This window comes from Oncorhynchus gorbuscha, linkage group LG15 (genome assembly GCF_021184085.1).
Source record: "Oncorhynchus gorbuscha isolate QuinsamMale2020 ecotype Even-year linkage group LG15, OgorEven_v1.0, whole genome shotgun sequence".
In the NCBI taxonomy this organism is placed as follows: Eukaryota; Metazoa; Chordata; class Actinopteri; order Salmoniformes; family Salmonidae; genus Oncorhynchus; species Oncorhynchus gorbuscha.
In genome coordinates, this window is record NC_060187.1 from 31,965,726 (window position 1) to 31,988,581 (window position 22,856).

General features: G+C 41.5%; 1 protein-coding gene across 7 annotated transcripts in view; it reads left to right on the top strand.

Moving 5' to 3' along the window:
* Nucleotides 1-7,545: 7,545 nt before the first annotated feature.
* Nucleotides 7,546-22,856, top strand: part of LOC123996936 (voltage-dependent R-type calcium channel subunit alpha-1E) — a 118,494-nt gene continuing 103,183 nt past the window's right edge. For all 7 annotated transcript variants that reach the window (XM_046300799.1, XM_046300798.1, XM_046300802.1 and 4 more), the window contains exons 1-3: nucleotides 7,546-8,577; nucleotides 13,879-13,984; nucleotides 15,157-15,296. In XM_046300799.1, the coding sequence (XP_046156755.1) occupies nucleotides 8,309-8,577; nucleotides 13,879-13,984; nucleotides 15,157-15,296 (515 nt within the window). In that variant the 5' untranslated portion in view covers nucleotides 7,546-8,308. The remainder of the gene's footprint in view (nucleotides 8,578-13,878; nucleotides 13,985-15,156; nucleotides 15,297-22,856) is intronic.

A 22,856-nucleotide genomic window follows, 5' to 3' on the forward strand; every position in this document is an offset into this window, starting at 1 on the left:
TATGCTGTTTTATCAACTCCAAAACTCTGATGACTTTGTGATTTGATGTCCTTAAGGTGGGGGTGCAGTCCACCTCTCTATTGAAGATAGTAGTTGCATGGACAGAACAAGCTTAATCTCACATCAGTCTTTCATTAACGCAGGGCTCATGCACATAATGCCTCTCTCCCCTGCTCAAGGATGTCAATCACGCTGGGAGATGAAAAGAGTTATGTTAGTTTATTTATGGGTGCTAGTAGATTTGTGAGGTGGGTGGAGTGGGGGAGAGGGAGAGACCCTTCAATCTGGCAAAGACACACAGTAGTCTCTCTCTCTCTTTCTCTCTCTCTCTGCCAGGCCAATCTTCCTGTCTTCAGTTACATTTACATTACATTTAAGTCATTTAGCAGATGCTCTTATCCAGAGCGACTTACAAATGGGTGCATTCACCTTATGACATCCAGTGGAACAGCCACTTTACAATAGTGCATCTAAATCTTTTAAGGGGGGGGGTGAGAAGGATTACTTTATCCTAACCTAGGTATTCCTTAAAGAGGTGGGGTTTCAGGTGTCTCCGGAAGGTGGTGATTGACTCCGCTGTCCTGGCGTCGTGAGGGAGTTTGTTCCACCATTGGGGGGCCAGAGCAGCGAACAGTTTTGACTGGGCTGAGAGGGAACTGTACTTCCTCAGTGGTAGGGAGGCGAGCAGGCCAGAGGTGGATCAACGCAGTGCCCTTGTTTGGGTGTAGGGCCTGATCAGAGCCTGGAGGTACTGAGGTGCCGTTCCCCTCACAGCTCCGTAGGCAAGCACCATGGTCTTGTAGCGGATGCGAGCTTCAACTGGAAGCCAGTGGAGAGAGCGGAGGAGCGGGGTGACGTGAGAGAACTTGGGAAGGTTGAACACCAGACGGGCTGCGGCGTTCTGGATGAGTTGTAGCGGTTTAATGGCACAGGCAGGGAGCCCAGCCAACAGCGAGTTGCAGTAATCCAGACGGGAGATGACAAGTGCCTGGATTAGGACCTGCGCCGCTTCCTGTGTGAGGCAGGGTCGTACTCTGCGGATGTTGTAGAGCATGAACCTACAGGAACGGGCCACCGCCTTGATGTTAGTTGAGAACGACAGGGTGTTGTCCAGGATCACGCCAAGGTTCTTAGCGCTCTGGGAGGAGGACACAATGGAGTTGTCAACCGTGATGGCGAGATCATGGAACGGGCAGTCCTTCCCCGGGAGGAAGAGCAGCTCCGTCTTGCCGAGGTTCAGCTTGAGGTGGTGATCCGTCATCCACACTGATATGTCTGCCAGACATGCAGATATGCGATTCGCCACCTGGTCATCAGAAGGGGGAAAGGAGAAGATTAATTGTGTGTCGTCTGCATAGCAATGATAGGAGAGACCATGTGAGGTTATGACAGAGCCAAGTGACTTGGTGTATAGCGAGAATAGGAGAGGGTCTAGAACAGAGCCCTGGGGGACACCACCATCTATCAAGCGATCTGCTGCCTAGCCCCCATCTCAACTGTGGAGCTGCCCTTCGCTGGTGGAGGGAGGGAGCCAGGCAGGTTCAATGTGGGGGCCACCAGTAGGTTGCCTCCTGCCCTCGGTCTGGTGCAGTGGCCTGGCAGGGAGGGCTCAGGGGAACCGTTTCTGATTAGCAGAGTACTGCGCCGGGAGGGAAATGTACAGTCCACTCTGGACAATATTGATCTGATGTGCTGCCAGCATGACAATTAATATAACATTCCTTTCATTCTTTTAACATTTAGTCAGATAGAGATATGATTGTTTCGTTAAAAAGGTTAACTGCAGTGAGAACTTACTCACTCTTCAGATTAAACATTGCATATTCTTGGCAGTTTTGAGTACTCCCCAAATCATACATCATTTCTCTCAGCAGTTTTTTAAAACTATTTCTTCACAGTCGTAAACTTACCCTCCTACTTTTGAGTGTAAAGAAGCCTCCTTCATGTTGCCACAACCATTTCCCACGGATTCATTCCTTCTCCAAATAGAGAGATTGCATAGCTTTGGATACTGCCTTTGTTTATAGGCCACAGCAATGTGTATAACTAGTGCAATGTGTCTATCCATATGGCAAAAAAATGCTGACTACTAATTACATTTCATCTCTGGTATGAATAATTGTTTGTGTTGACCATTTTAGAGACAGTACTTACAGTACTCCACCAGAGGGAGGTAAAAGCTCAGAGAACACCTTATCCCAAGAATTACAGCCACAAAGACAGCCACAACACAAATGCTAATATTGCCACATTTAACTGCCTATAATATCATGTAAGAAGGCTGATCTGATGCCGTGTGTCAATGATCCACATCTAGGCAACTCAGCCATTGAATTAATTCAGTAAATCAACTATTTCAGAAAAGGGTTAGAGATTTTAGTCAGCCTTGGTTATGGAAGATGGTTGAGAAGGAAAATCACTTGCTTATGTTCAGTTTGAATATTTCAAGCCTGAATTACAATATCCATTGTGTTTAGGGTGAGGTACTCGCCATGCACACTGATGATGTTGTGATTTTCATAATATTGATGCATGAGCTCAAGAAATTAAACATGTTTTGCATGACCTTTGCCTATATGTTGCATGGTGAGGTTGTCTTTAATGAACTCAAGGATCAGCTGTGGAGAAATATCCTAAGGTCTTATTCAAATGATAAAAGAGTTAAGATGCTTCTAGGCTGTTCTATAGATAAGTGCTTGATTTTGTGCTTCATTTGGTCAACAATGGTTTTTGAATGTGAGAATTTAGGCCATACTTTGTGTCTTACAGGCAGGAAGTATGCTATCAGATCAGATGGTTTGAGTTGAGAATGCCTGACAAGGTTGTTGTCCCAACCAACCTTGCAATACCTGTGAGACTGAGAGGGATGTTTATGAAATATTAAACCTGTTTGTTCAAAGAAAAGCAGTACAGTGATGATTTAAAATGTATGTTGAATTTTATAAATTAAAGCAATGCATGTCAAAAATGTTTTGTATTCAAATGTATTAGTTTTCTGCATTGTCAACAGTCAATTTATTTTCACCACTGCTGGAAATCCATTTTATCGATCGATGTGTCACAATGTGATTCAGATTTGAACAGAAAACACATTTGCGGTTTCATGGACAGCACAAATAATGTTGAAGAGGAATTAAGATTGATGTGTTTTTTGAATATATATATATATAAGATGCCTTGCTAGTAACGGGCTGAGAATGGGACAAGTTGCTAGGTAACAGTGTAAAGAAAACACCAAACCGCTCAAATCCAGGCTGGGATTGAAATCCTGCAGCAATTCCAAACATATTGCTCTATAACGTTCTGTTGAAAACACTCAAATCTGAATGAAGGTCAACTCTTTTGATGGTCCAATCATTAACATCTCAATGGTGCTAAAAATAATCTTGCAATCAATTACTTTGTTGCCAGATTTTACATTATGCCATTTACTGTCCTCCACTGTCCTTGTGGTGCTTACAGTACCACTATAATGACAGTACCACTATAATGACAGTACCACTATAATGAGAGTACCACTATAATGACAGTACCACTATAATGACAGTACCACTATAATGACAGTACCACTATAATGAGAGTACCACTATAATGACAGTACCACTATAATGACAGTACCACTATAATGACAGTATCACTATAATTTGCTTGAAAATGTAAGAGTAGTTTGACACACAACAGGTGTCATGTATGTGTCTTGAATGAAAATGTGTAGCCTACAGTTACACACTGATTGGCTGATTCAAGGTTTCATGAAGTGATTTTAATGCAAAAGGTGACATAATGTATGCAATTGAACAATTGGCATAGAACCCTCTGGAGTCCCTGGTTCTACCAATATGCTGTCAGTCAGGTGCCAAGGGCTGCGGACATATGATACATCATCATGTTTTTTAACCTAATATAAAGGATTAATGTGCCTGAAACTGTTATTTCCAAACTGAAATTATTAGTTTACCTTTATTTAACTAGGCAAGTCAGTTAAGAATAAATTCTTATTTACAATGATAACCAAGGAACAGTAACTGCCTTGTACAGGGGCAGAATAGATTTTGATAGATTTGATAGATTTTTACCTTGTCAACTCGGGGATTCGATCTAGCAACCTTCCAGTTATTGGCCCAACGCTCTAACCACTAGGCTACTTGCCGCCCCATGAATGGTAAACATAAGACTGAAAATGATCAATCCATCCTTTGTTTATTGTGCTACGTTTACAGAGTCTACTAGTCTAAATACATGTCATATACATGTCATACAAATATTTGATAATCACATCCTTTGGAGTATGAAAAATTGTGACTGTGCTGCAAACAATATGGCTCTGTGTGAGAAGCAGGCCTTTGTGGTGGAGGTTTGGGAGAGAGAAGAATCCCAGTGTTGGCAAGTAGGATGACAAATCAGACATTCATGGGTGTACTGTCGCTATGGAAACTACTGTTAAGATGACAAGGAGGCAGCATTATGCAGTAGCGGGAAATCTTTCAAGCTGATACTCCTTGGCTAGCTGCTTAATTAAAAAAGCTCGCGTAGGGAAGCAGAGACAGTTGCATTTAATCATAACTTTGATCCACCTGGAGATGATTAACATCAGGTATCCTGACACTGGCCTGACTCGTCTGTGGTAATACTCTCTCTTTCTGTCTAACAGAGCTGCTTGGCTCACAAAGTCAAATGTAACATTTCCTTATAAACTCCAAATGCAACAGTTTGTAAGTTGTTTTGAGAGTGTATAGATCAGTTGGAAAAGTGTGTTTGCTACTTTAATGCTACCATGTCATGACAATATTTTCAAGCCAGTGTCTGAGCATTTTTTTCTCTCGGTTTTGTGTTATTGACTGTGTCTCCCATGCTTTTCATCACATGCATTCAGTACATTATGAAAAACTGTTGACATGTTGTACACTAACACACATGCTCATAGACACGCTCACGCACACGCACACACACACACACACACACACACACACACACACACACACACACACACACACACACACACACACACACACACACACACACACACACACACACACACACACACACGCACGCACTTTTGTTTTACAGAGATGTACTTTACCGTTTTATTTAATAATTGGCCTTTCAGAAAAGGCTTTGACAGCGTAGGGAGGCTGGGGTCTTTGTGTTAGGAGAGCTCTGTGGTTATACTGAGAATACCTTATTTACAGAGCAGGTCTATTCTATCCACAGAGCCTGTCAGCGTCAGCATCTGCAAGGTTCTGTCCCCAACAGAGACTTATTTAGTTCAAGACTTATTTTCACAAACATCAGTCTCATAATCAGGTTTGAGAGAAGAACCAGTTTTGACCTCTATGGGATCGGTGTCTTAAGCTTAAATTCTAACTGCACTGTCCAATTTACAGTAGCTATTACAGTGAAATCAAATCAAATGTATTTATATAGCCCTTCTTAAATCAGCTGATGCCACAAAGTGCTGAACAGATACCCAGCCTAAAACCCCAAACAGCAAGCAATGCAGGTTTAGAAGGACACAAATTACCATGGCATTGTTTGAGGAGAGAGCACAGTTATGAACTTGAAAATGTATTAATAAACCAATTAGGCACATTTGGGCAGTCTTTATACAACATTTTGAACAGATATGCAATGGTTCATTGGATCAGTCTAAAATGTTGCACATACACTGCTGTCATTTAGTGGACAAAATCTAAATTGTGCCTGGGCTGGAATAACACATTATGGCCTTTCTCTTGCATTTCAAAGATGATGGTACAAACAAACAAATACTGTTTTTTTCTTTGTATTATCTTTTACCAGATAGAATGTGTTATATTCTCCTACATTAATTTCTCATTTCCACAAACTTCAAAGTGTTTCCTTTCAAATGATATCAAGAATATGCATATCCTTGCTTCAGGTCCTGAGCTACAGGCAGTTAGAATTAGGTATGTCATGTTAGGCAAAACATTTAAAAAGGGGTCTGATCCTTCAATGACAGGTGCTTTCATTCTCTGAATGGTCTCATGTATATGAATTTGTTCTGTAGCTGTAGGTTTGTGATCCTTTGATCTTAACTAATGGATATGGCAGGACCAATATTGAAAACTAATCACATAGGACAGATAACACAAATCCAATGTGTCTTTAATCTTTAACATTTAACACACCCTCTCTCTTTTAATTAAAAAAGGCTTTAAAATCCCTCTTAAACCTGTCTCCTAACCTTCATCTACATTGATGGAAGTGGATTTAACAAGTGACATCAATAAGGGAGCATAGCTTTCACCTGGATTCACCTGGTCAGTCTGTCATGGAAAGAGCAGGTGTTCCTAATGTTTAGTACACTCAATGTATTTGCACTACATATTTGATGGACAACAGATAGATTTTCCATTCTCCTTGTGGATTTTGGCTTTAAAAAAACATAAATGTAGCTTCACAATGACACTCTTTACCTTGGACAAAATCAAGCATGATTTCCCATGTGTTCTATTTCTGCCCTCCATGCTCTGCAGCTGTCTTTTTAATGACCTTGATATGAGACAATACTGGGTCTGTTACTGGATCACTGCCCTCGCCATAATAATTCATTAAACGGGAGCCTATTGGCCAAACTGTGCTAGTTTAACTCTGCAAAATATGCTTATTAGCCTCTTACCTTTCGCCCCACATCATCATCATTTTAATCTCGCCGTTGACGATATTATAAGGCCATGCATAATGATTTCCAAGTCCTTGCACGCGGGTTTCTGTGGGTTAGTCTAGAAAGTTTTAGCTTAATTTCCCTTCTCAGTGTGAAATATTTTAAGGTTTTTTTCTTAGCTCTCAATGAGTTTCAATGCTTGTTTGAAATAAGACTGCCTGTTTGCTCCACACATCAAAATATAAATGAAATAGTTGATGGATTATTTCGTTTTGGATCTGCCATGGTTTCTGTTAGATATGCTAGCAGCCTCCCCTCACGTGTGCACACTCCACACATCCGTTTCCCGTTCAGAAAATACAGCAGCAATACTCCCACTCACTAGGAGATCATGTCCTGAAACAGTGACTTTTACCCAGCAATTACCTTTCATCTTCGCGCAGACTGTCTCATAGTGGAGAACCTACTCGAAAAATATATCACGCCTCCCCTGTAATGAATTTCTAGCAGGTGTTTGCTCTACATTTTGGTGCGTTGACTTCCACATTATGAAAGTTTTACCTGAATAATATTTACATTAAATATATAGGCTATGCATGAATGTAACTTGCATTAAATACCCTTTCTAGGCTTTGAAGGCCTTATATAAGGGCAGCTAATATATAAAAAAATATTAATAAACTTTTGAATTAATATCATGGCTATTATAAATATTGTTTTATTCTCATGGTATTGAATTTGAGACACATAGCCTATTTGAAATGTATGGGCTGGAGATAAAAGGCAAAAATAAGTCAAAAGCATATAGTAGAGAGACGCATTTTCTGTGAGTAGTGTAGCCTAGCCCTAGAGCCTCGTGCTTTGCATAACCAGTTGACACCTCATTGCGGAGAAACCCTCTAAAAAAACTGCGCGGACATGGTGCCTGTACCTTGTACCTGTGTGACTTCCAGTTTAGCTTGTTGCGCATCATCGCACGCCATCTACTATTTGAGAAGTGGTGGGGTCCTTGTGGCAACGAAAAGCGAAGCAAGATTTTAGAAAATGCAAAAAGTTTGCTCGGTGCTTATTTTTTTGCAGTGGGAATATGTTTATGACAGATGGGCAAGAGAAAATGAGAGAGTGAGGACAGGGATGTCGGTGTATCCATGGACCCATACAAAATGCTCTTGTTCTTCTCTCTCATGAGGACAAACCTTCGGGAGACGTGACTTACGGCGGTTTTGTGCTGAGAACACTTCCAGTGGGATCTGGATTGATTTTATTAAACATTTGTTTTAGTGAACAGATTTAAGTTAGAATTTGACATTTTGAGTCTCGAATTATATATATTTTTTATTTTTGCTTATTGGGTTTGAATTTTATGCGGACAATTGTTGTGTTGCTTTATAACCTACCCACTCGATGTAGACGTGCGTCGACTTTTATTCACAAGAAGTGCTATAGCCCACGGTCAAAGAAGTCAAGGCTTGAATTCTAACTTCAAAACGGAGGAATATTTATTTGTGAACAACTCGACATGGGGATATTAATATTGATCATCACTTGTTGCCTTGGCTAAGAACATTATGATGGACTAAAACAAGTATTTCTTCTGTCAGATCTGTTGCTGTAACCTACCCCGCCCTGCTTCCCAGGGGCTAACCCTTTCCCCTCTATTCTGTTTTCCTTACTCCTCGCAGAATGGCCCGGTTCGGAGACGACGTCCCCGGCTTGTTGGGCTCTGGGGATGGGGGCTCTGAGCGCAACAGGACCCGGGAGGGACCGGCTCTGTCTACAGGTGGTGGAGTGTCCCCAGCCTTCAAACAGACCAAGGCGCAGAGAGCCCGCACCATGGCCCTGTACAACCCCATCCCTGTCAGACAGAACTGTTTCACCGTAAATAGATCACTCTTCATTTTCGGAGAGGACAACATTGTTCGGAAGTACGCAAAGAAGGTCATAGAGTGGCCATATCCTTTGTGTTTAAGTGTAAACACACACACACACACACACACACACACACACACACACACACACACACACACACACACACACACACACACACACACACACACACACACACACACACACACACACACACACACACACACACACACACACACACACACACATTCGAACAAAAGTTCTTAACTATATTGAACTGTCTATCTATTATGTTAACGTTACTTTTATAATAATGAATACCGTGGACAGTAGAATTCAGCACCATGGACAGCACCAGCAGTGGTTGTTAAACTTATTATAATTCCACTCAGAATTAGGTGAATACAAATATTTTACCTATAGTACAATCTTTTTACAAATGAAGTTCCAAAATGTAACACCTAACAGGTCCACTTCACTGACCACTCACAATCCACTCAAGGTTAAGGCAGACATATTTTAAACCATGATAACTTCCCACTGAGTAAAGTTGCTGTTCATGATGCTGAATGATTTCCACAGGAGTAGACTTCAGGGTTCTGCTGTGTGTCATTGATCAAAAGTCCTACAGGTATTGATATCCCCAACGGAATAAAAGGACACAACCAAATGGAAATGCATGTGATGAGTCAGAGTCAAGAGATGTGTCTGGGCAGAGCACAGACAACAGTATAACACTGTCAGTGGCCCCTTCTTTGTGGTGCTACTAACACAGCCCTTGTTAACCTGTTGGGATTCAAGCCTCAGTCTCCTGGTGGTGAATTAGCATGATGGAGCACGACAGGACAGGCTGTCGTAGAGGCAGGCAGGAGGATGCAGGATAGGTCTGGCACTGTAATTGACTGCCAGGAATGAGCATAAACCATGATGAAGTGTTTGAGACTGAAGTCTTGTTAGTTGACAGTGTTTTACTCAGTCGTAATTCTTATAGCAATACAGCTCTGGGTATAGATCTTTATTATCAGTGGATTTCAGATTCCTTGCAATTCTACCTTTACCTTTGCATTATAGCTGATGGGCTTCATTACCACCCCTCTACCTCTGGTCTGTCCATCATTTTATGGTTAATTCACTGTGTTGAGATAAATTGATTTACCTAAATTGGATCAATATCCGAAGGCACTCTTGAATATCATTTAATGTCACCATTTTCCACTATTCTAAGGTTATTTACAATGGTTGATTTGACTATGAAAATAATGTAATATAGTCTAAGCATTTTTCAAAATATCATAGAGGATTTGCATCAGATTTTAAGGGGTGTATGATGTTCAAAATGCATGAACAAAATAAGATGTGTTATCATTGGAAGACTGCTGTAGAGTATGTAAGGCTTAACATGCATGGTTGTCTTTGCCTTTGTCTCTCAGTGGGAGAGCGTGACTCACATGTCACTCAGTGGAAAGTGAATTACACACGTAGACCTCCATTCTGCTCCATGCAGCACTTTCTGTCAACAAGATGCAGGTGTTGTTGAACGTGATGATCACTGGCTGTATATTTGAGGAATATCACCACATTACCACATGTCACTGAGGAGAGGCGATGGAGGGATGGAGAGATGGAGAGATGGGAAGATGGAGGGATGGAAAAATTGAGAGATGGAGGGAACGAGAGATGGAGAGATGGGAAGATGGAGGGATGGAAAAATTGAGAGATGGAGGGAACGAGAGATGGAGAGATGGGAAGATGGAGGGATGGAGGGATGGAAAAATGGAGAGATGGAAGGAACGAGAGATGGAGAGATGGAAAGATGGAGGGATGGGAAGATGGAGGGAACGAGAGATGGAGGGATGGAAAGCAGAGACGGTCACTAATAGCCTGGAAATGACTTTGCAAAACACCGAACCAAACCAATTTCTTAGTGAAAAGGAGGCAAAACAATGCCCTTCTGTTGGTCAGATACTGTTAATCTACACTACAACAGGTGTCCCAGTTGTGTTGTTATTGTGCTGCCTTGCTGAATGGCTTTTTGATAGACTATTATAGCAAAATAGTCCTTACGCTATCATTTTCATGGGAGTTCATATTTGTGGTCTGATTTCCCATTATTAATTCAACATCGAACCCACTGTTTACCTATTGAACATATCAAATGAGATTGTAGTATGTGGTGAGGGTAGCCAACATGCGGAGGAGTTCCATCCATATATTATTGTGACTGCAAGCATATCGTTGTTTATGCAGTTCCTGACTGGTTCTCTGCAGTTTGTGGCTATCTTGCTGTTTTCTTGGGTGGAAATTGCAGAAACTAACCCAAGGTTAATGTGGCATTGTGTGGGGAGTGTCTCATATTATCTAATTGACTTTGCCAATTTAATTAACAACCATTACATCTAATGACATCTGATCAGTCTGCTGTATCATGTGGTATAAAGTGATTAGAACTGTAACTGAGGATCTCATTCAGAGTAGTTTCCTATCATGATGTGGCACAGCACAGGCTGATGTTGGTGAGCTTTAGATTCAGCATTTAGAGAGCCCTGGCAAATATCCAACATGAACCTTGTAAGACATCCTCACTTGTTCACACACACACACACACACACACACACACACACACACACACACACACACACACACACACACACACACACACACACACACACACACACACACACACACACACACACACACACACACACACACACACACACACACACACACACACACACACACACACACACACACACACACACACACACACTCTCTCTCTGCATGACTTATCAGAAGGTCATGGCTGTGTGCAGAACAACATGCTCCATGGCATAAGCAGTTCTTTATTTTTGAGTGCTCAATTAAAACCAGTGATTGATGAGGGGTTTATTTCCAGGCTTCCGTAACTGGCTTGATGCAGGAGCAGCAGGGTTGTGTCAGGGTCGATGTGGAGGCTGGCAGGGACTGGGTGGAGGAGCCAGGCAGGCCTAATGAAATGTGGCCCACTCTGGTGCAGGTGGCCTGGGGAGGACGAGCAGCTGCTCACCCTGCCTGATGCCCACTGGGAGGCTGCTACGGGAAGTGCCCCGGGGTGTAGATACTCCTTTAATAATTGATCCTGCCCATTGCAGAGGAGGTCTGAGGGGCGTGGAGCTGATACCACCCTCTGTAGACACACCCCACCTTTAGCGTCACATTCACTGACAGCAGCAAGACTGGCAAATCACAATTGATCTGGCATTGGCACGTCATTATATTTGCCTTTTCTCTTGGTTCCTGTGTTCTTGGTTGATCTATGCATCATTTTATTGCGATCATTCAAAATTATATTTACAAATTTCTTAAGACAGCCTTGCTATTCTAGATCTAATTCCCTCAACAAGTTGCCTTCCATCAATCCAGTAACCTTTACATTCATAAGATAATGGTAATATACTTTAAATCAGAAAGGTACTTAAAAGGCCACCTGTTGTGTTTCAATGTCTTTGTTTACTATTATAATCCATCTACAAGCACTATTTGGCATTTTCTCATGTTTGTTTAAAATCATGTTCCCCTCTTCAGTAACCCAGAGGTGATTGGTTATTTTCCTCCATATGTGTAATAAGGTTTGAATCCAGTCTAAAAACACAGATGCACCCTGTATCACATTCCATCTCCACTGCTATTTTTAACCTGTTTGAGAAGCGGGAGCCAGTGCAAACTTGTCAATATGACTCACACGTCCCCACGAGCCCTCATTACAAAGTCCCTTCGTGGATAAATGACACAGTTTCCTCAGAAGACAGTTCGTGAATGATAAAACTGAATTATACATATTGAGATGAAACCTTGAGGTTTCTCCGCAGCCCCATGCCTCCTCAATATAGGCTGATTATAAGATGATACTGTAGATACACCTGTCCCTGGAGAAATCACACTTCTCTCATTGGATGATATAAAAACACATGGCTTTGTGTATGTATTTAATATATTGTGTGTGACTCTGAGTGGAGAAGAGATTTTAAACGCAAATGAAATGAATAAGGCAGGGTTGGATTGTCAGGAGGGTGGTTGCAACATGTGGGCCGTCGCTCTGACTGACGCCCATTAAATGTGAGCGCTGACTTTTGGCCGAGAGGAGCCTGTTGCCGTGGATACCTCTCTCTCTATCTCTCTCTTCTCTCCTCCCCTCTCTCTGAGTGCAGTGTCAGTGCTCTTGTGTTTGAGGGGATGGAGGTAGGGTGTGGTTGTGGAGGAGTGCCCATAACAGAGAGAGCCATGGGAGTTTGGGTCCCATTTTGTGAGACAGTAATAGCTACAGTAGCACAGTTTTCTATAAGTCCTGGTTGAATATAGTTTGTTCAGTGCTCCCATTAGAGCAGGCCAGGAAGTATTTAAACCCAGCAGAATGGTAAAGGTGTGACGGTATGGGAGCTTCTGTTTATTTAGTTCTTCAATGCTCAGACGATGAGGGGCGTCCCTGTGTGACCCTCCAGGCAGCAGCTCCAGCTGCCAGCTCTGTTTGCATTGATCTCTTTCTCTTCCTCCCTCTCTTCCCCTCTCTCTCCACTGAGGAGATTTAGGCTCCCTCGTTCTCTACCTCTTTTCTCCAAACAGCCAAAATAAATCCAGTGCCCACGCACAACATTTGAGAAATACACATCCTTGGCGTCATCTATGTGCTCCATTTAAACCTCCAACCACTAGGGGTCCCTTGGTACAAGTTGTACGCTTGTAGTAAAGTGCCCTTATTTGTAGGATCAGACTCCTGATCTTCCCACACATCCCCAGTGTGCCTATACTCGCCTCTCCTCCAGCTCTCCTACAGCTTTCAGGGTTATGGCCTGTCCCCAGCTATTGTGCACAGCAGTCTCATGCCCCTCTCCATGGCTGGCTGGCTGGCTGGCTGGCTGGCTGGCTGGCTGGCTGGCTGGCTGGCTGGCTGGCTGGCTGGCTGGTTGGACAGCCTCCGGGCATTGTGAGGAGCTGACAGCCAGGGCCTCTGTGTGCCAGCCAGCTGTATGGAGGAGAGGAGGAGGCAGCAGCACTCTGCCAGGTGCTCAGCAGCAGGCTAGATTCACACTGGTGTGCCTGACAATGGAGAAGTCAGAAGAATAGATACATCCTGACATTCAATCAATGAGAGGGATTGTCATCAGATGTCTTAGGAGGGTGGTGTTTTAGATAGGGCTGATGATTCTGTCATCCTTGTCATTCTGTATGGGGATTATTAGGCCTCAGCACTCTATGATATATCTCTCTCATGGTGGGACTGAAATAATGCATTATGTTTTTGAATATCACAGGTTACTGTATTTGGAAAACTGTGATTTTGAAATTAGATAGAAGAACAGTATTTATGTGAGGTATATTGTGACAAAGGATTCTTCCTTAACTTGTTGCTTCACTCCGTTTGAGTACATGATCTTAGCCACCATCATCGCCAACTGTATCGTACTGGCTTTGGAGCAGCACCTGCCTGGAGAGGACAAGACTCCCATGTCCAAGAGACTGGTGAGTCAACCATCTACTAATGCACTGTGTCTTTATTCAGTTATTATCAGTGGGATTCTCTAACCTTAAGGAGTCTTGTTTAAAAAACACGAATTACTTCAAAATGTCTTCTTCATGAAGCTTGATATTTATTTAAAACCTGAAATGTTCTCCAAAGATTAAGTGGATAGTTGCAGCAAAACGAGAACACAAAATCTTGTTTTATTTCTTTATAGTACATTGTTAGCTTAGAAATTAGTATTTTGTGGAAGGCATGTCCCATATGATAAGAGCGTCTGCTAAATGACTTAAATGTAAATGTAATATTTCTGAGTTACTGTGCGGTGTTGCTGCATTGTTTATTCATGAATTCTGATTTCAGTATACCCATTAAACCACCAAACTACTGTCTGTGAATGCCCAACACAGAAGAGTACAAATAACTGTGTACTACTATAACATTTATTATAAACCGGGTAGTTTGGGTCCTGGATGGTGATTTGCTGAAATAGCTTTCAGGCGTGTGTATATTTGACAATATGTCATTGGTATGATGTAAAAATACTTGTTTACTGTTTTATTTATGTTGGTAACCAGTTGATAATAGCTATAAGGCACCTCTGGGGTTTGTGGTATATGGCCAATATAACACACACCCCTTGGGCCTTATTGCTTAAATATAGCCTGTTTTTATATGGGTGTTTTGGCAAGTCACAGTTATCACCTCTAGCTTGTTTGTAGCTCGTTAGTTTTACAGTTGTGTTTTACAGCTTCCTCCAGTAGAGTAAGAAACTAACTGGATTAATTGGTTCTCATTCTATAGCTATTAGAGCCACAGCCCTCTTCTATATTATCATGCTAAGTGCATCTGAGCGCATGAGAGTGCTTACCTACCCGCTGAGAGAAAGTGTCATTAATCCTTTCCTGAGCATGTGTACGGGTTAGAGAGAGGCTCTTGGCAAGGGCAAACAGCAATGATTAGAATATTATTGTTTGTTATGTAGTACCTATATTCAATAGGGTTATAGTATATGCATCTCCTTTTACACAGATTTCAGTGTTTTTTCTAAAGTGTGATAAATATGTTCACACACACAATGCTGTTATTGTATAAGCCTCTGTTCTGTGACCTTTCATCTTAACATTGTCATTTTGTGCTCTATTTGTCTGATGTGTCCGTTTTTAATTCACAGGAAAAGACAGAGCCTTACTTCATTGGGATGTTCTGCTTTGAAGCTGGGATTAAGGTTGTGGCGTTGGGATTTGTATTCCATAAAGGATCCTACTTGCGGAACGGCTGGAACGTCATGGACTTCATTGTGGTTCTGAGTGGGTGAGTACCTTGGCCACTGAGACACTATAGGACTACTACTGCTGTATTACATTCTGTATTACATTCTGCATTGCATTCTGTATTGCATTCTGTATTGCATTCTGTATTGCATTCTGTATTACATGTTGTATTACATTCTGTATTACATTCTGCATTGCATTCTGTATTGCATTCTGTATTGCATTCTGTATTACATGCTGTATTGCATTCTGTATTACATGCTGCATTACATTCTGTATTACATTCTGTATTACATGCTGTATTACATTCTGTATTACATTCTCCTGTTTTGACACCCTGTTTATGGCTGCTGCCTCAAAAAGACAGTTGTGTTGCACTTGCACTAGCCTAGTTCATAAAATAGATTTAAAAAAATATATATATTGAATGTTTGTCGATGTTACTGGCGTGTTTAATCGACTATTTTATATGTATTAGACTTTATCGGATGGATGGTTATCTGTTGTTAATTTCCTGGAGGGAGTTGAATACATTTCTGAGGCAAATATCGTGGCACATCTTCTCAGTTCTGATGCCAAGCACAAAAAACACTGTCCATGGAATAATCCGATTTTGCGGAGGCATAGCTTTAGGGCTCTTGGTGTCGTCCACTAAAATAACACACAAGATTGCAGTTTACCTTTTACAAACAAGGAAAGGAATGAACTGTCTCGACTCCTGGAGCAAATTATTGCAGTGGTCAATGGAAAGGTTACTGCAGGTTATTTGCAGAGTGGCCTTTGATTTACAATACAATACCTAAAAGGGGTAAGGGATTCTCTTGAAAGGCTGAGGTATGGAGGACAGAGACAGTTTATGTTCGTAACAGCACTGCCTGTTAAAAACAGGGGGGGGAAACGCTGGTTACCTTCTGCTCCAAATCAAATAGAAATACACACATACGATCACAGATGAAATATTCATCCATTCCAAAGTGCAAAAGTACAAAGTGTGGCAAGGCTCTTACAGAATTGTACATGTTTCTCTGCGTTTCCTTATTAATGGGTGCAGGCTCACAGTGCTGAATGAGGCCCAGCCGTCTGCTGAAAGGAGGAGAGGAAAAGAAGGAGAGGAGAGAGGGATGAGGTGGTGAGAGAGGGGTGTCAGACTGGGGCTGTGGAGCTCATTTTGGCATATTTAACAAAAGGCTTGTAACTCAGAATTAATTTGTAGCACACTATAGGTCCAATGAATAAGTCCTATGAGTTATTTTCAGAATAACCAGAGCATATAACCAGCACTCTATTATGGTCAGTAAAAATGTATATTGGCTCTAATGTATGTACAGTACTAGAATCAAAAGAATCAAAGTATGTATTGTAACAGTGTCACGTCTCCTAGGAGTAGTGGGTTTGGTCTCCTATGAGTAGTGGGTTTTGTCTTCTAGGAGTAGTAGGTTTGGAGTCAGGAGCAGAGAGCAGAGGGTTCGGACAACCGTATTTTGTTCTGGTACAAAAGGTCACGCCAAAACACTAGGCGCATAACACTGACCGGCCCAAACACAGGACCCAAACAGTCTGGAAAAAATAGAATACAAATGCACATCCACAAACGAACAGAGGAACAATCCCGCACAAACATAGGCGGGCCTAACAGGCTTAAATAGACATAAATCAAGAAACAAAATAAGAGACAGGTGCAACCAATAAGACCAAACGAGCAGAAAAGGAAAAAGGGATCGGTGGCGGCTAGTAGACCGACGACGACGACTGCCGAGCGCCGCCCGAACAGGCAGGGGAGCCCCCTTCGGTGGGAGTTGTGGCAAACAGTGAGCAGAGCCCATCTGCTACTGCCTAATATGACAGGCTTGTGCTATAACACACTCCACATATGGCTAAAACCACACTCTTAACATGAAATGTTCCTTGCCTCCTTCCCTCTGTGCCCCATTGGAAGATCCAGCAGACCAACGTTAGTAGAACACCAGAAATGTAGTCTGGAGCCTCCCGCGGCCATTTTTGAAAATAGGCCTCCTCGCCACTGGAAAGTCATCCCCTGAGCCAAACTGGTGCTCTGTGGTCATTTGAACCGGTCATGGCCTTTAAGGTATTAAACATAACAGTGTTGTGTTTGGCCTACAGCAGGATTCAGAGTAATCACTCAGCGGGAAACTCTGGATCTTTCTGATGAGGCTTGAAATATGCTCTCTGGCATCGAAGATCAGTGAAATACGCTTTTATGATTTTCTCATATCCACAGGGCAGAGAGTAACAGTGTTATAGTGATCAGATGTTAGGTGGCTCATTTCTGTGATGCCGTGTCCTCTGATAATGTCTCCTCATCCACACTGCCCTTGACCCCCTCCTCACCCCTCCACTCACCCCTCCTCTCTGGCTGTGTGTCGTGATGTGTGTGTAGATGGTTGTGAGTGGAGATGTTAGACTTGTCAGATAATCCCAGCCAGGTGAGTGGAGGGTGGTCTGGCTATAGCTATTCTCTCCTCTGCATTAATTACCGCACCACAGCCCAAATTAAAGATTGGATTAAAACACAGCAAGGAGCAGATAATTCAAATTGATTGGTTTACTCCGGTTCACTTTCTCTGTAGACTCCATCTCATCTGGTCTCATTCCCCCTTAAATGACCTGTCGTGTCTAACCTTTGAGATACATGATTAACACTCTACTCAGACATTTGTCTTCTCACACTGCGTATATTGATAGTCGTACATCTTCCTTTTCAGGCTTTACTGAACATTACATTATTTTCAGGGATACAGTTGAAGTCGGAAGTTTACATCCACCTTAGCCAACTACATTTAAACTCAGTTTTTCACAATTCCTGACATTTAATCCGAGTAAAAATTCCCTATCTTAGGTCAATGAGGAACACCACTTTATTTTAAGAATGTGAAATGTCAGAATAATAGCAGAGAGAATTATTTATTTCAGCTTTTATTTCTTTCATCACATGCCCAGTGGGTCAGAAGTTTACATACACTCAATTAGGATTTGGTAGCATTGCCTTTAAATTGTTGAATTTAGGTCAAACGTTTTGGGTAGCCTTCCACAAGCTTCCCACAATAAATTGGGTGAATTTTGGCCCATTCCTCCTGACAGAGCTGGTGTAACTCAGTCAGGTATGTAGGCCTCCTTGCTCACACATGTTTTTTCAGTTCTGCCCACAAATTTTCTATGGGATTGAGGTCAGGGCTTTGTGATGGCCACTCCAATACCTTGACTTTGTTGTCCTTAAGCCATTTTGCAACAACTTTGGAAGTATGCTTGGGGTCATTGTCAATTTAGATGACCCATTTGTGAACAAGCTTTTCCTTCCTCATGATTCCTTCCCATCTATTTTGTGAAGTGCACCAGTCCCTCCTGCAGCAAAGCACCCTCACAACATGATCCTGCTACCTCCGTGTTTCACAGTTGGGATGGTGTTCTTCGGCTTGCAAGCCTCCCCCTTTTTCCTCCAAACATAATGATGGTCATTATTGCCAAACAGTTCTATTTTTGTTTCATCAGACCAGAGGACATTTCTCCAAAAAGTACGATCTTTATCCCCTGACCCACTGGAATTGCGAATCAGTGAAATAATCTGTCTGTAAACAATTGTTGGAAAAATTACTTGTGTCATGCACAAAGTAGATGTCCTAACCGACTTGCCAAAACTATAGTTTGCTAACAAGAGGCTTGCGGAGTGGTTGAAAATGAGTTTTAATGACTCCAACCTAAGTGTATATAATCTTCCGATTTCAACTGTATGTGCCGGATGAGTAAATTCCAGACTCTTGATACTTGATAGACCAATATCTTGTACTTTTAATGTCAGACAATAGTGATGTAAATTGAATATAAAATTCATATAGTGTGGGGGGAGCAGTCTGCTTCTCAGATCATTTCGCCAAATTCCTCAAGTTGCTTGGCTTACCAGGCGTACAGTATTTGTTGTTAGATGACTGTATTTGGCAGTAGTTTCTTACCTCACCTGTCAGTGACTGGCTCTTGCCAACTGATCTCAGCTTCCAGATGTGACATTCTTGCGTTTCTTTAGATTTTATTACTCTTGGTGAACCCTTTCCACTTTCCAGCACTGGCCACTAGACAGGTTGACATCTGTGTCATATTTACTCCACTTTGAATGCACAGAGAGAGTTGAATGATTCATGGACCTGGATGGTAGAAGACATCTGCTTTCTGACTGATAGTAAATCTGGGCACATATCAGCTTCCAGTCAAACATGACATCAGTCAAGGAAGTCATCAGGTCTGGCATACAGCATGATCAGTATATTTCACATGAAATGGTCCACAGCATGAATACAGTATGCCCCGATCTCATCTTGAAAACATCCCCCTCTGTGGGGGATTTGATGTAGTCTGGAGGTCATTTGCTTGTAGGTTTCATTGGATTCATTTTGAGTATAATGAAGTGACGTTGAGATGTTTTGTTTCTTTATTATTGTTCTGTCCACGGCAACCGTAATGTAATGCAATGAATTTCCCTCCCGTTGTTGTTCCCTCTCACAGACAATCACACTCACAATTCCGGCAGGGGTTTGCAACCTTGTTAAGAAATGAGTGAAGATTATGAGATTTGGTGGTAATAGGGGATGAGTCATCAGTATCCATTCGTTATTAATTAACAGATGTGCAGACAGCGGTCAGAGGGAAAAGGAACGGTCTAAGGACTCAACATTATATTTCTCTGCAACCTAAAGGATTTTGCAGTATTGCTATTCTCTGCTGTAGCCGAAATGTATTTCACTCCAAGTGAAGTGAAAGAGAAAGGGATTTTGTGCGTTCACTTGTGTTTATGTGAGAGATTTCTCACTGTATTCAAATGTCTTCCCACTGGGCACACCACCTCATTTCAACGTGGAAATGTGGGGAATTTTTGGTTGAGATGTTGATAAATGGGATTTCAACCTTTATTCACCCACTCAACAAGACAGACAGAAGTTTATTGAATTCCCAAAGTGTTATCACTGCACTTTCAACCATTTAAAAGCACCCCAAAGTTAAAGTGAGAATACAATGTGAGATATTTTGTATTTATGTTATCACTGTCCTTCATCTAATTGCACAACTAAATGACCTGGATTGTAGTTGGGATTACATTAAAAGTACATAGTGCACGTGATCAAGGCTGTTTGAGATACTGCACAGATATCTATATTGTGAAGATCTCCACAGACCTGCAACCTTTGCATGCTATCTTGAACATGTATGCTTTAACCTCTATGTGGCCATGGATGAGATACACATTTTAAGGTTGACTTAAAACTGTTACATTAGTTTGTAAGATAGCCTTAACTTTAGGCTATTTACTGTATTACAAAAGTCATATTGAATAGTGTTCATGTTGACAATGCAACCAAACATCAACATTTAGAGATGTATCTAATGCTTGGATAGTATCGAGCCAATGGCTTAATCCTATTATTTAACTTTATTTTTGGTTTAGTTAAGACTAAAGTTAATAGGCTATTTAATGTATCGCAAAAGTGATATTGAATTGTGTTTGGTTGTCAATGCAACCAAATATCGACATGTGAAGGAGATATACACTACTGGTCAAAAGTTTTAGAACACCTACTCATTCAAGGGTTTCTCTTCATTTTTTATATTTTCTACATTATAGAATAATAGTGAAGACATTAAAACTATGAAATAACACATATGGAATCATGTAGTAACCAACAAGTGCTAAACAAATCTAAATATATGTTGTATATGAGATTCTTCAAATAGCCACCATTTGCCTTGATGACAGCTTTGCACACTCTTGGCATTCTCTCAAACAGTTTCACCTGGAATGCTTTCCCAAGGAGTTCCCACATACGCTGAGCACTTATTGCCTGCTTTTCCTTCACGCTGCGGTCCAACTCATCCAAAACCATATCAATTTGGTTGAGGTCGGGGGATTGTGGAGGCCAGGTCATCTGATGCAGCACTCCATCCCTCTCCTTCTTGGGAAAATAGCCCTTACACAGCCTGGAGGTGTGTTGGGTCATTGTCCTGTTGAAAAACAAATGAGCGGGCCAAACAAGATGGCATGGCATATCGCTGCAGAATGCTGTGGTAGCCTTGCTGGACTTGAATTCTTATTAACAAGTGACAGACAGTGGCACCAGCAATGCACCCCCACACCATCACACCTCCTCCTCCATGCTTCATGGTGGGAACCACACTGAGACCATCCGTTCACCTACTCTGCGTCTCACAAAGACACGGCGGTTGGAACCAAAACTCTAAAATTTGAACTCATCAGACCATAGGACAGACTTCCACCGGTCTAATGTCCGTTGCTCATGTTTCTTGGCACAAGCAAGTCTCTTCTTCTTATTGATGTCATGTAGTAGTGACTTCTTTGCCGCAATTCGACCATGAAGACCTGATTCACACAGTCTCCTCTGAACAGTTGATGTTGAGATGTTTCTGTTACTTGAACTCTGTCAAGCATTTATGTGGGCTGCAATTTCTGAGGCTGGTAACTCTAATGAACTTATCCTCTGCATCAGAGGTAACTCTGGGTTTTCCATTCCTGTGGTGGTCCACATGAGAGCCAGTTTCATCATAGCGCTTGGTGGTTTTTGCAACTGCACTTGAAGAAACTTTCAAAGTTCTTGACTTTAACCGTGTCGACTGACCTTCATGTCTTAAAGTAATGATGGACTGTTATATCTATTTGATTATTTGAGCTGTTCTTGCCATAATATGGACTTGGTCTTGTACCAAATGGGGCTATTGTTTTGTATACCACCCCTACCTTGTCACAACACAACTGATTGGCTCAAATGCATTAAGAAGGCACACCTGTTAATTTAAATGCATTCCAGGTGACTACTTCATGAAGCTGGTTGAGAGAATGCCAAGAGTGTGCAAAGCTGTCATCAAGGCAAAGGGTGGCTATTTGAAGAATCTCAAATATAAAATATTTGGATTTGATTAACACTTTTTTAGTTACTACAAAAAGTTAAAGAATTTAACGAAGTTAAAGAAAGGGACTAAAATCTAACTTTAAATGCACTTTAAATAAAGTTTGATTTGAATTAGTCTTATTCTTTAACTTGTGGATGTGAATCCAACATATTCAGTATTATCTTTGAGATTACATTTGACATCAACCAAAGATTGAAACTTTAGGCTTAAATGTATTGTCTATTTTTAGTTGAAATTAAACAACAGCTGTTGGTTGATAACTTCGCAAATGCTACATAGGCCTAAATAGTATTATGAGTGTTATATGACTTATAGAGAGAGTATGGTTACATTTAATTTGCAATGTTAAACCTATCCTTTGGAATGAATTCAAGAGCAACAGTGAATCTATTAAGAGATCTCTCAATAATAGTTCCGACAATAGCACATTGGTTATAGTCATTGACACATATCAAAGCTAAGCAACGCTGGTTTTGGTTTAAATCCTGCTGATAGTGGATATAATGTTGAAGATCTGACATTGTTTTAAAGGTACAAATTCAACATATTTTATACACGGTTTGTCTATGATGAATATTGGTTACCATGATGATACAATTATGTGGTTGAAATTTCCCCCTGAAAACAACAATTGAGGACTTTTTGCAAATTCAATGTGCACAACATTACCAAA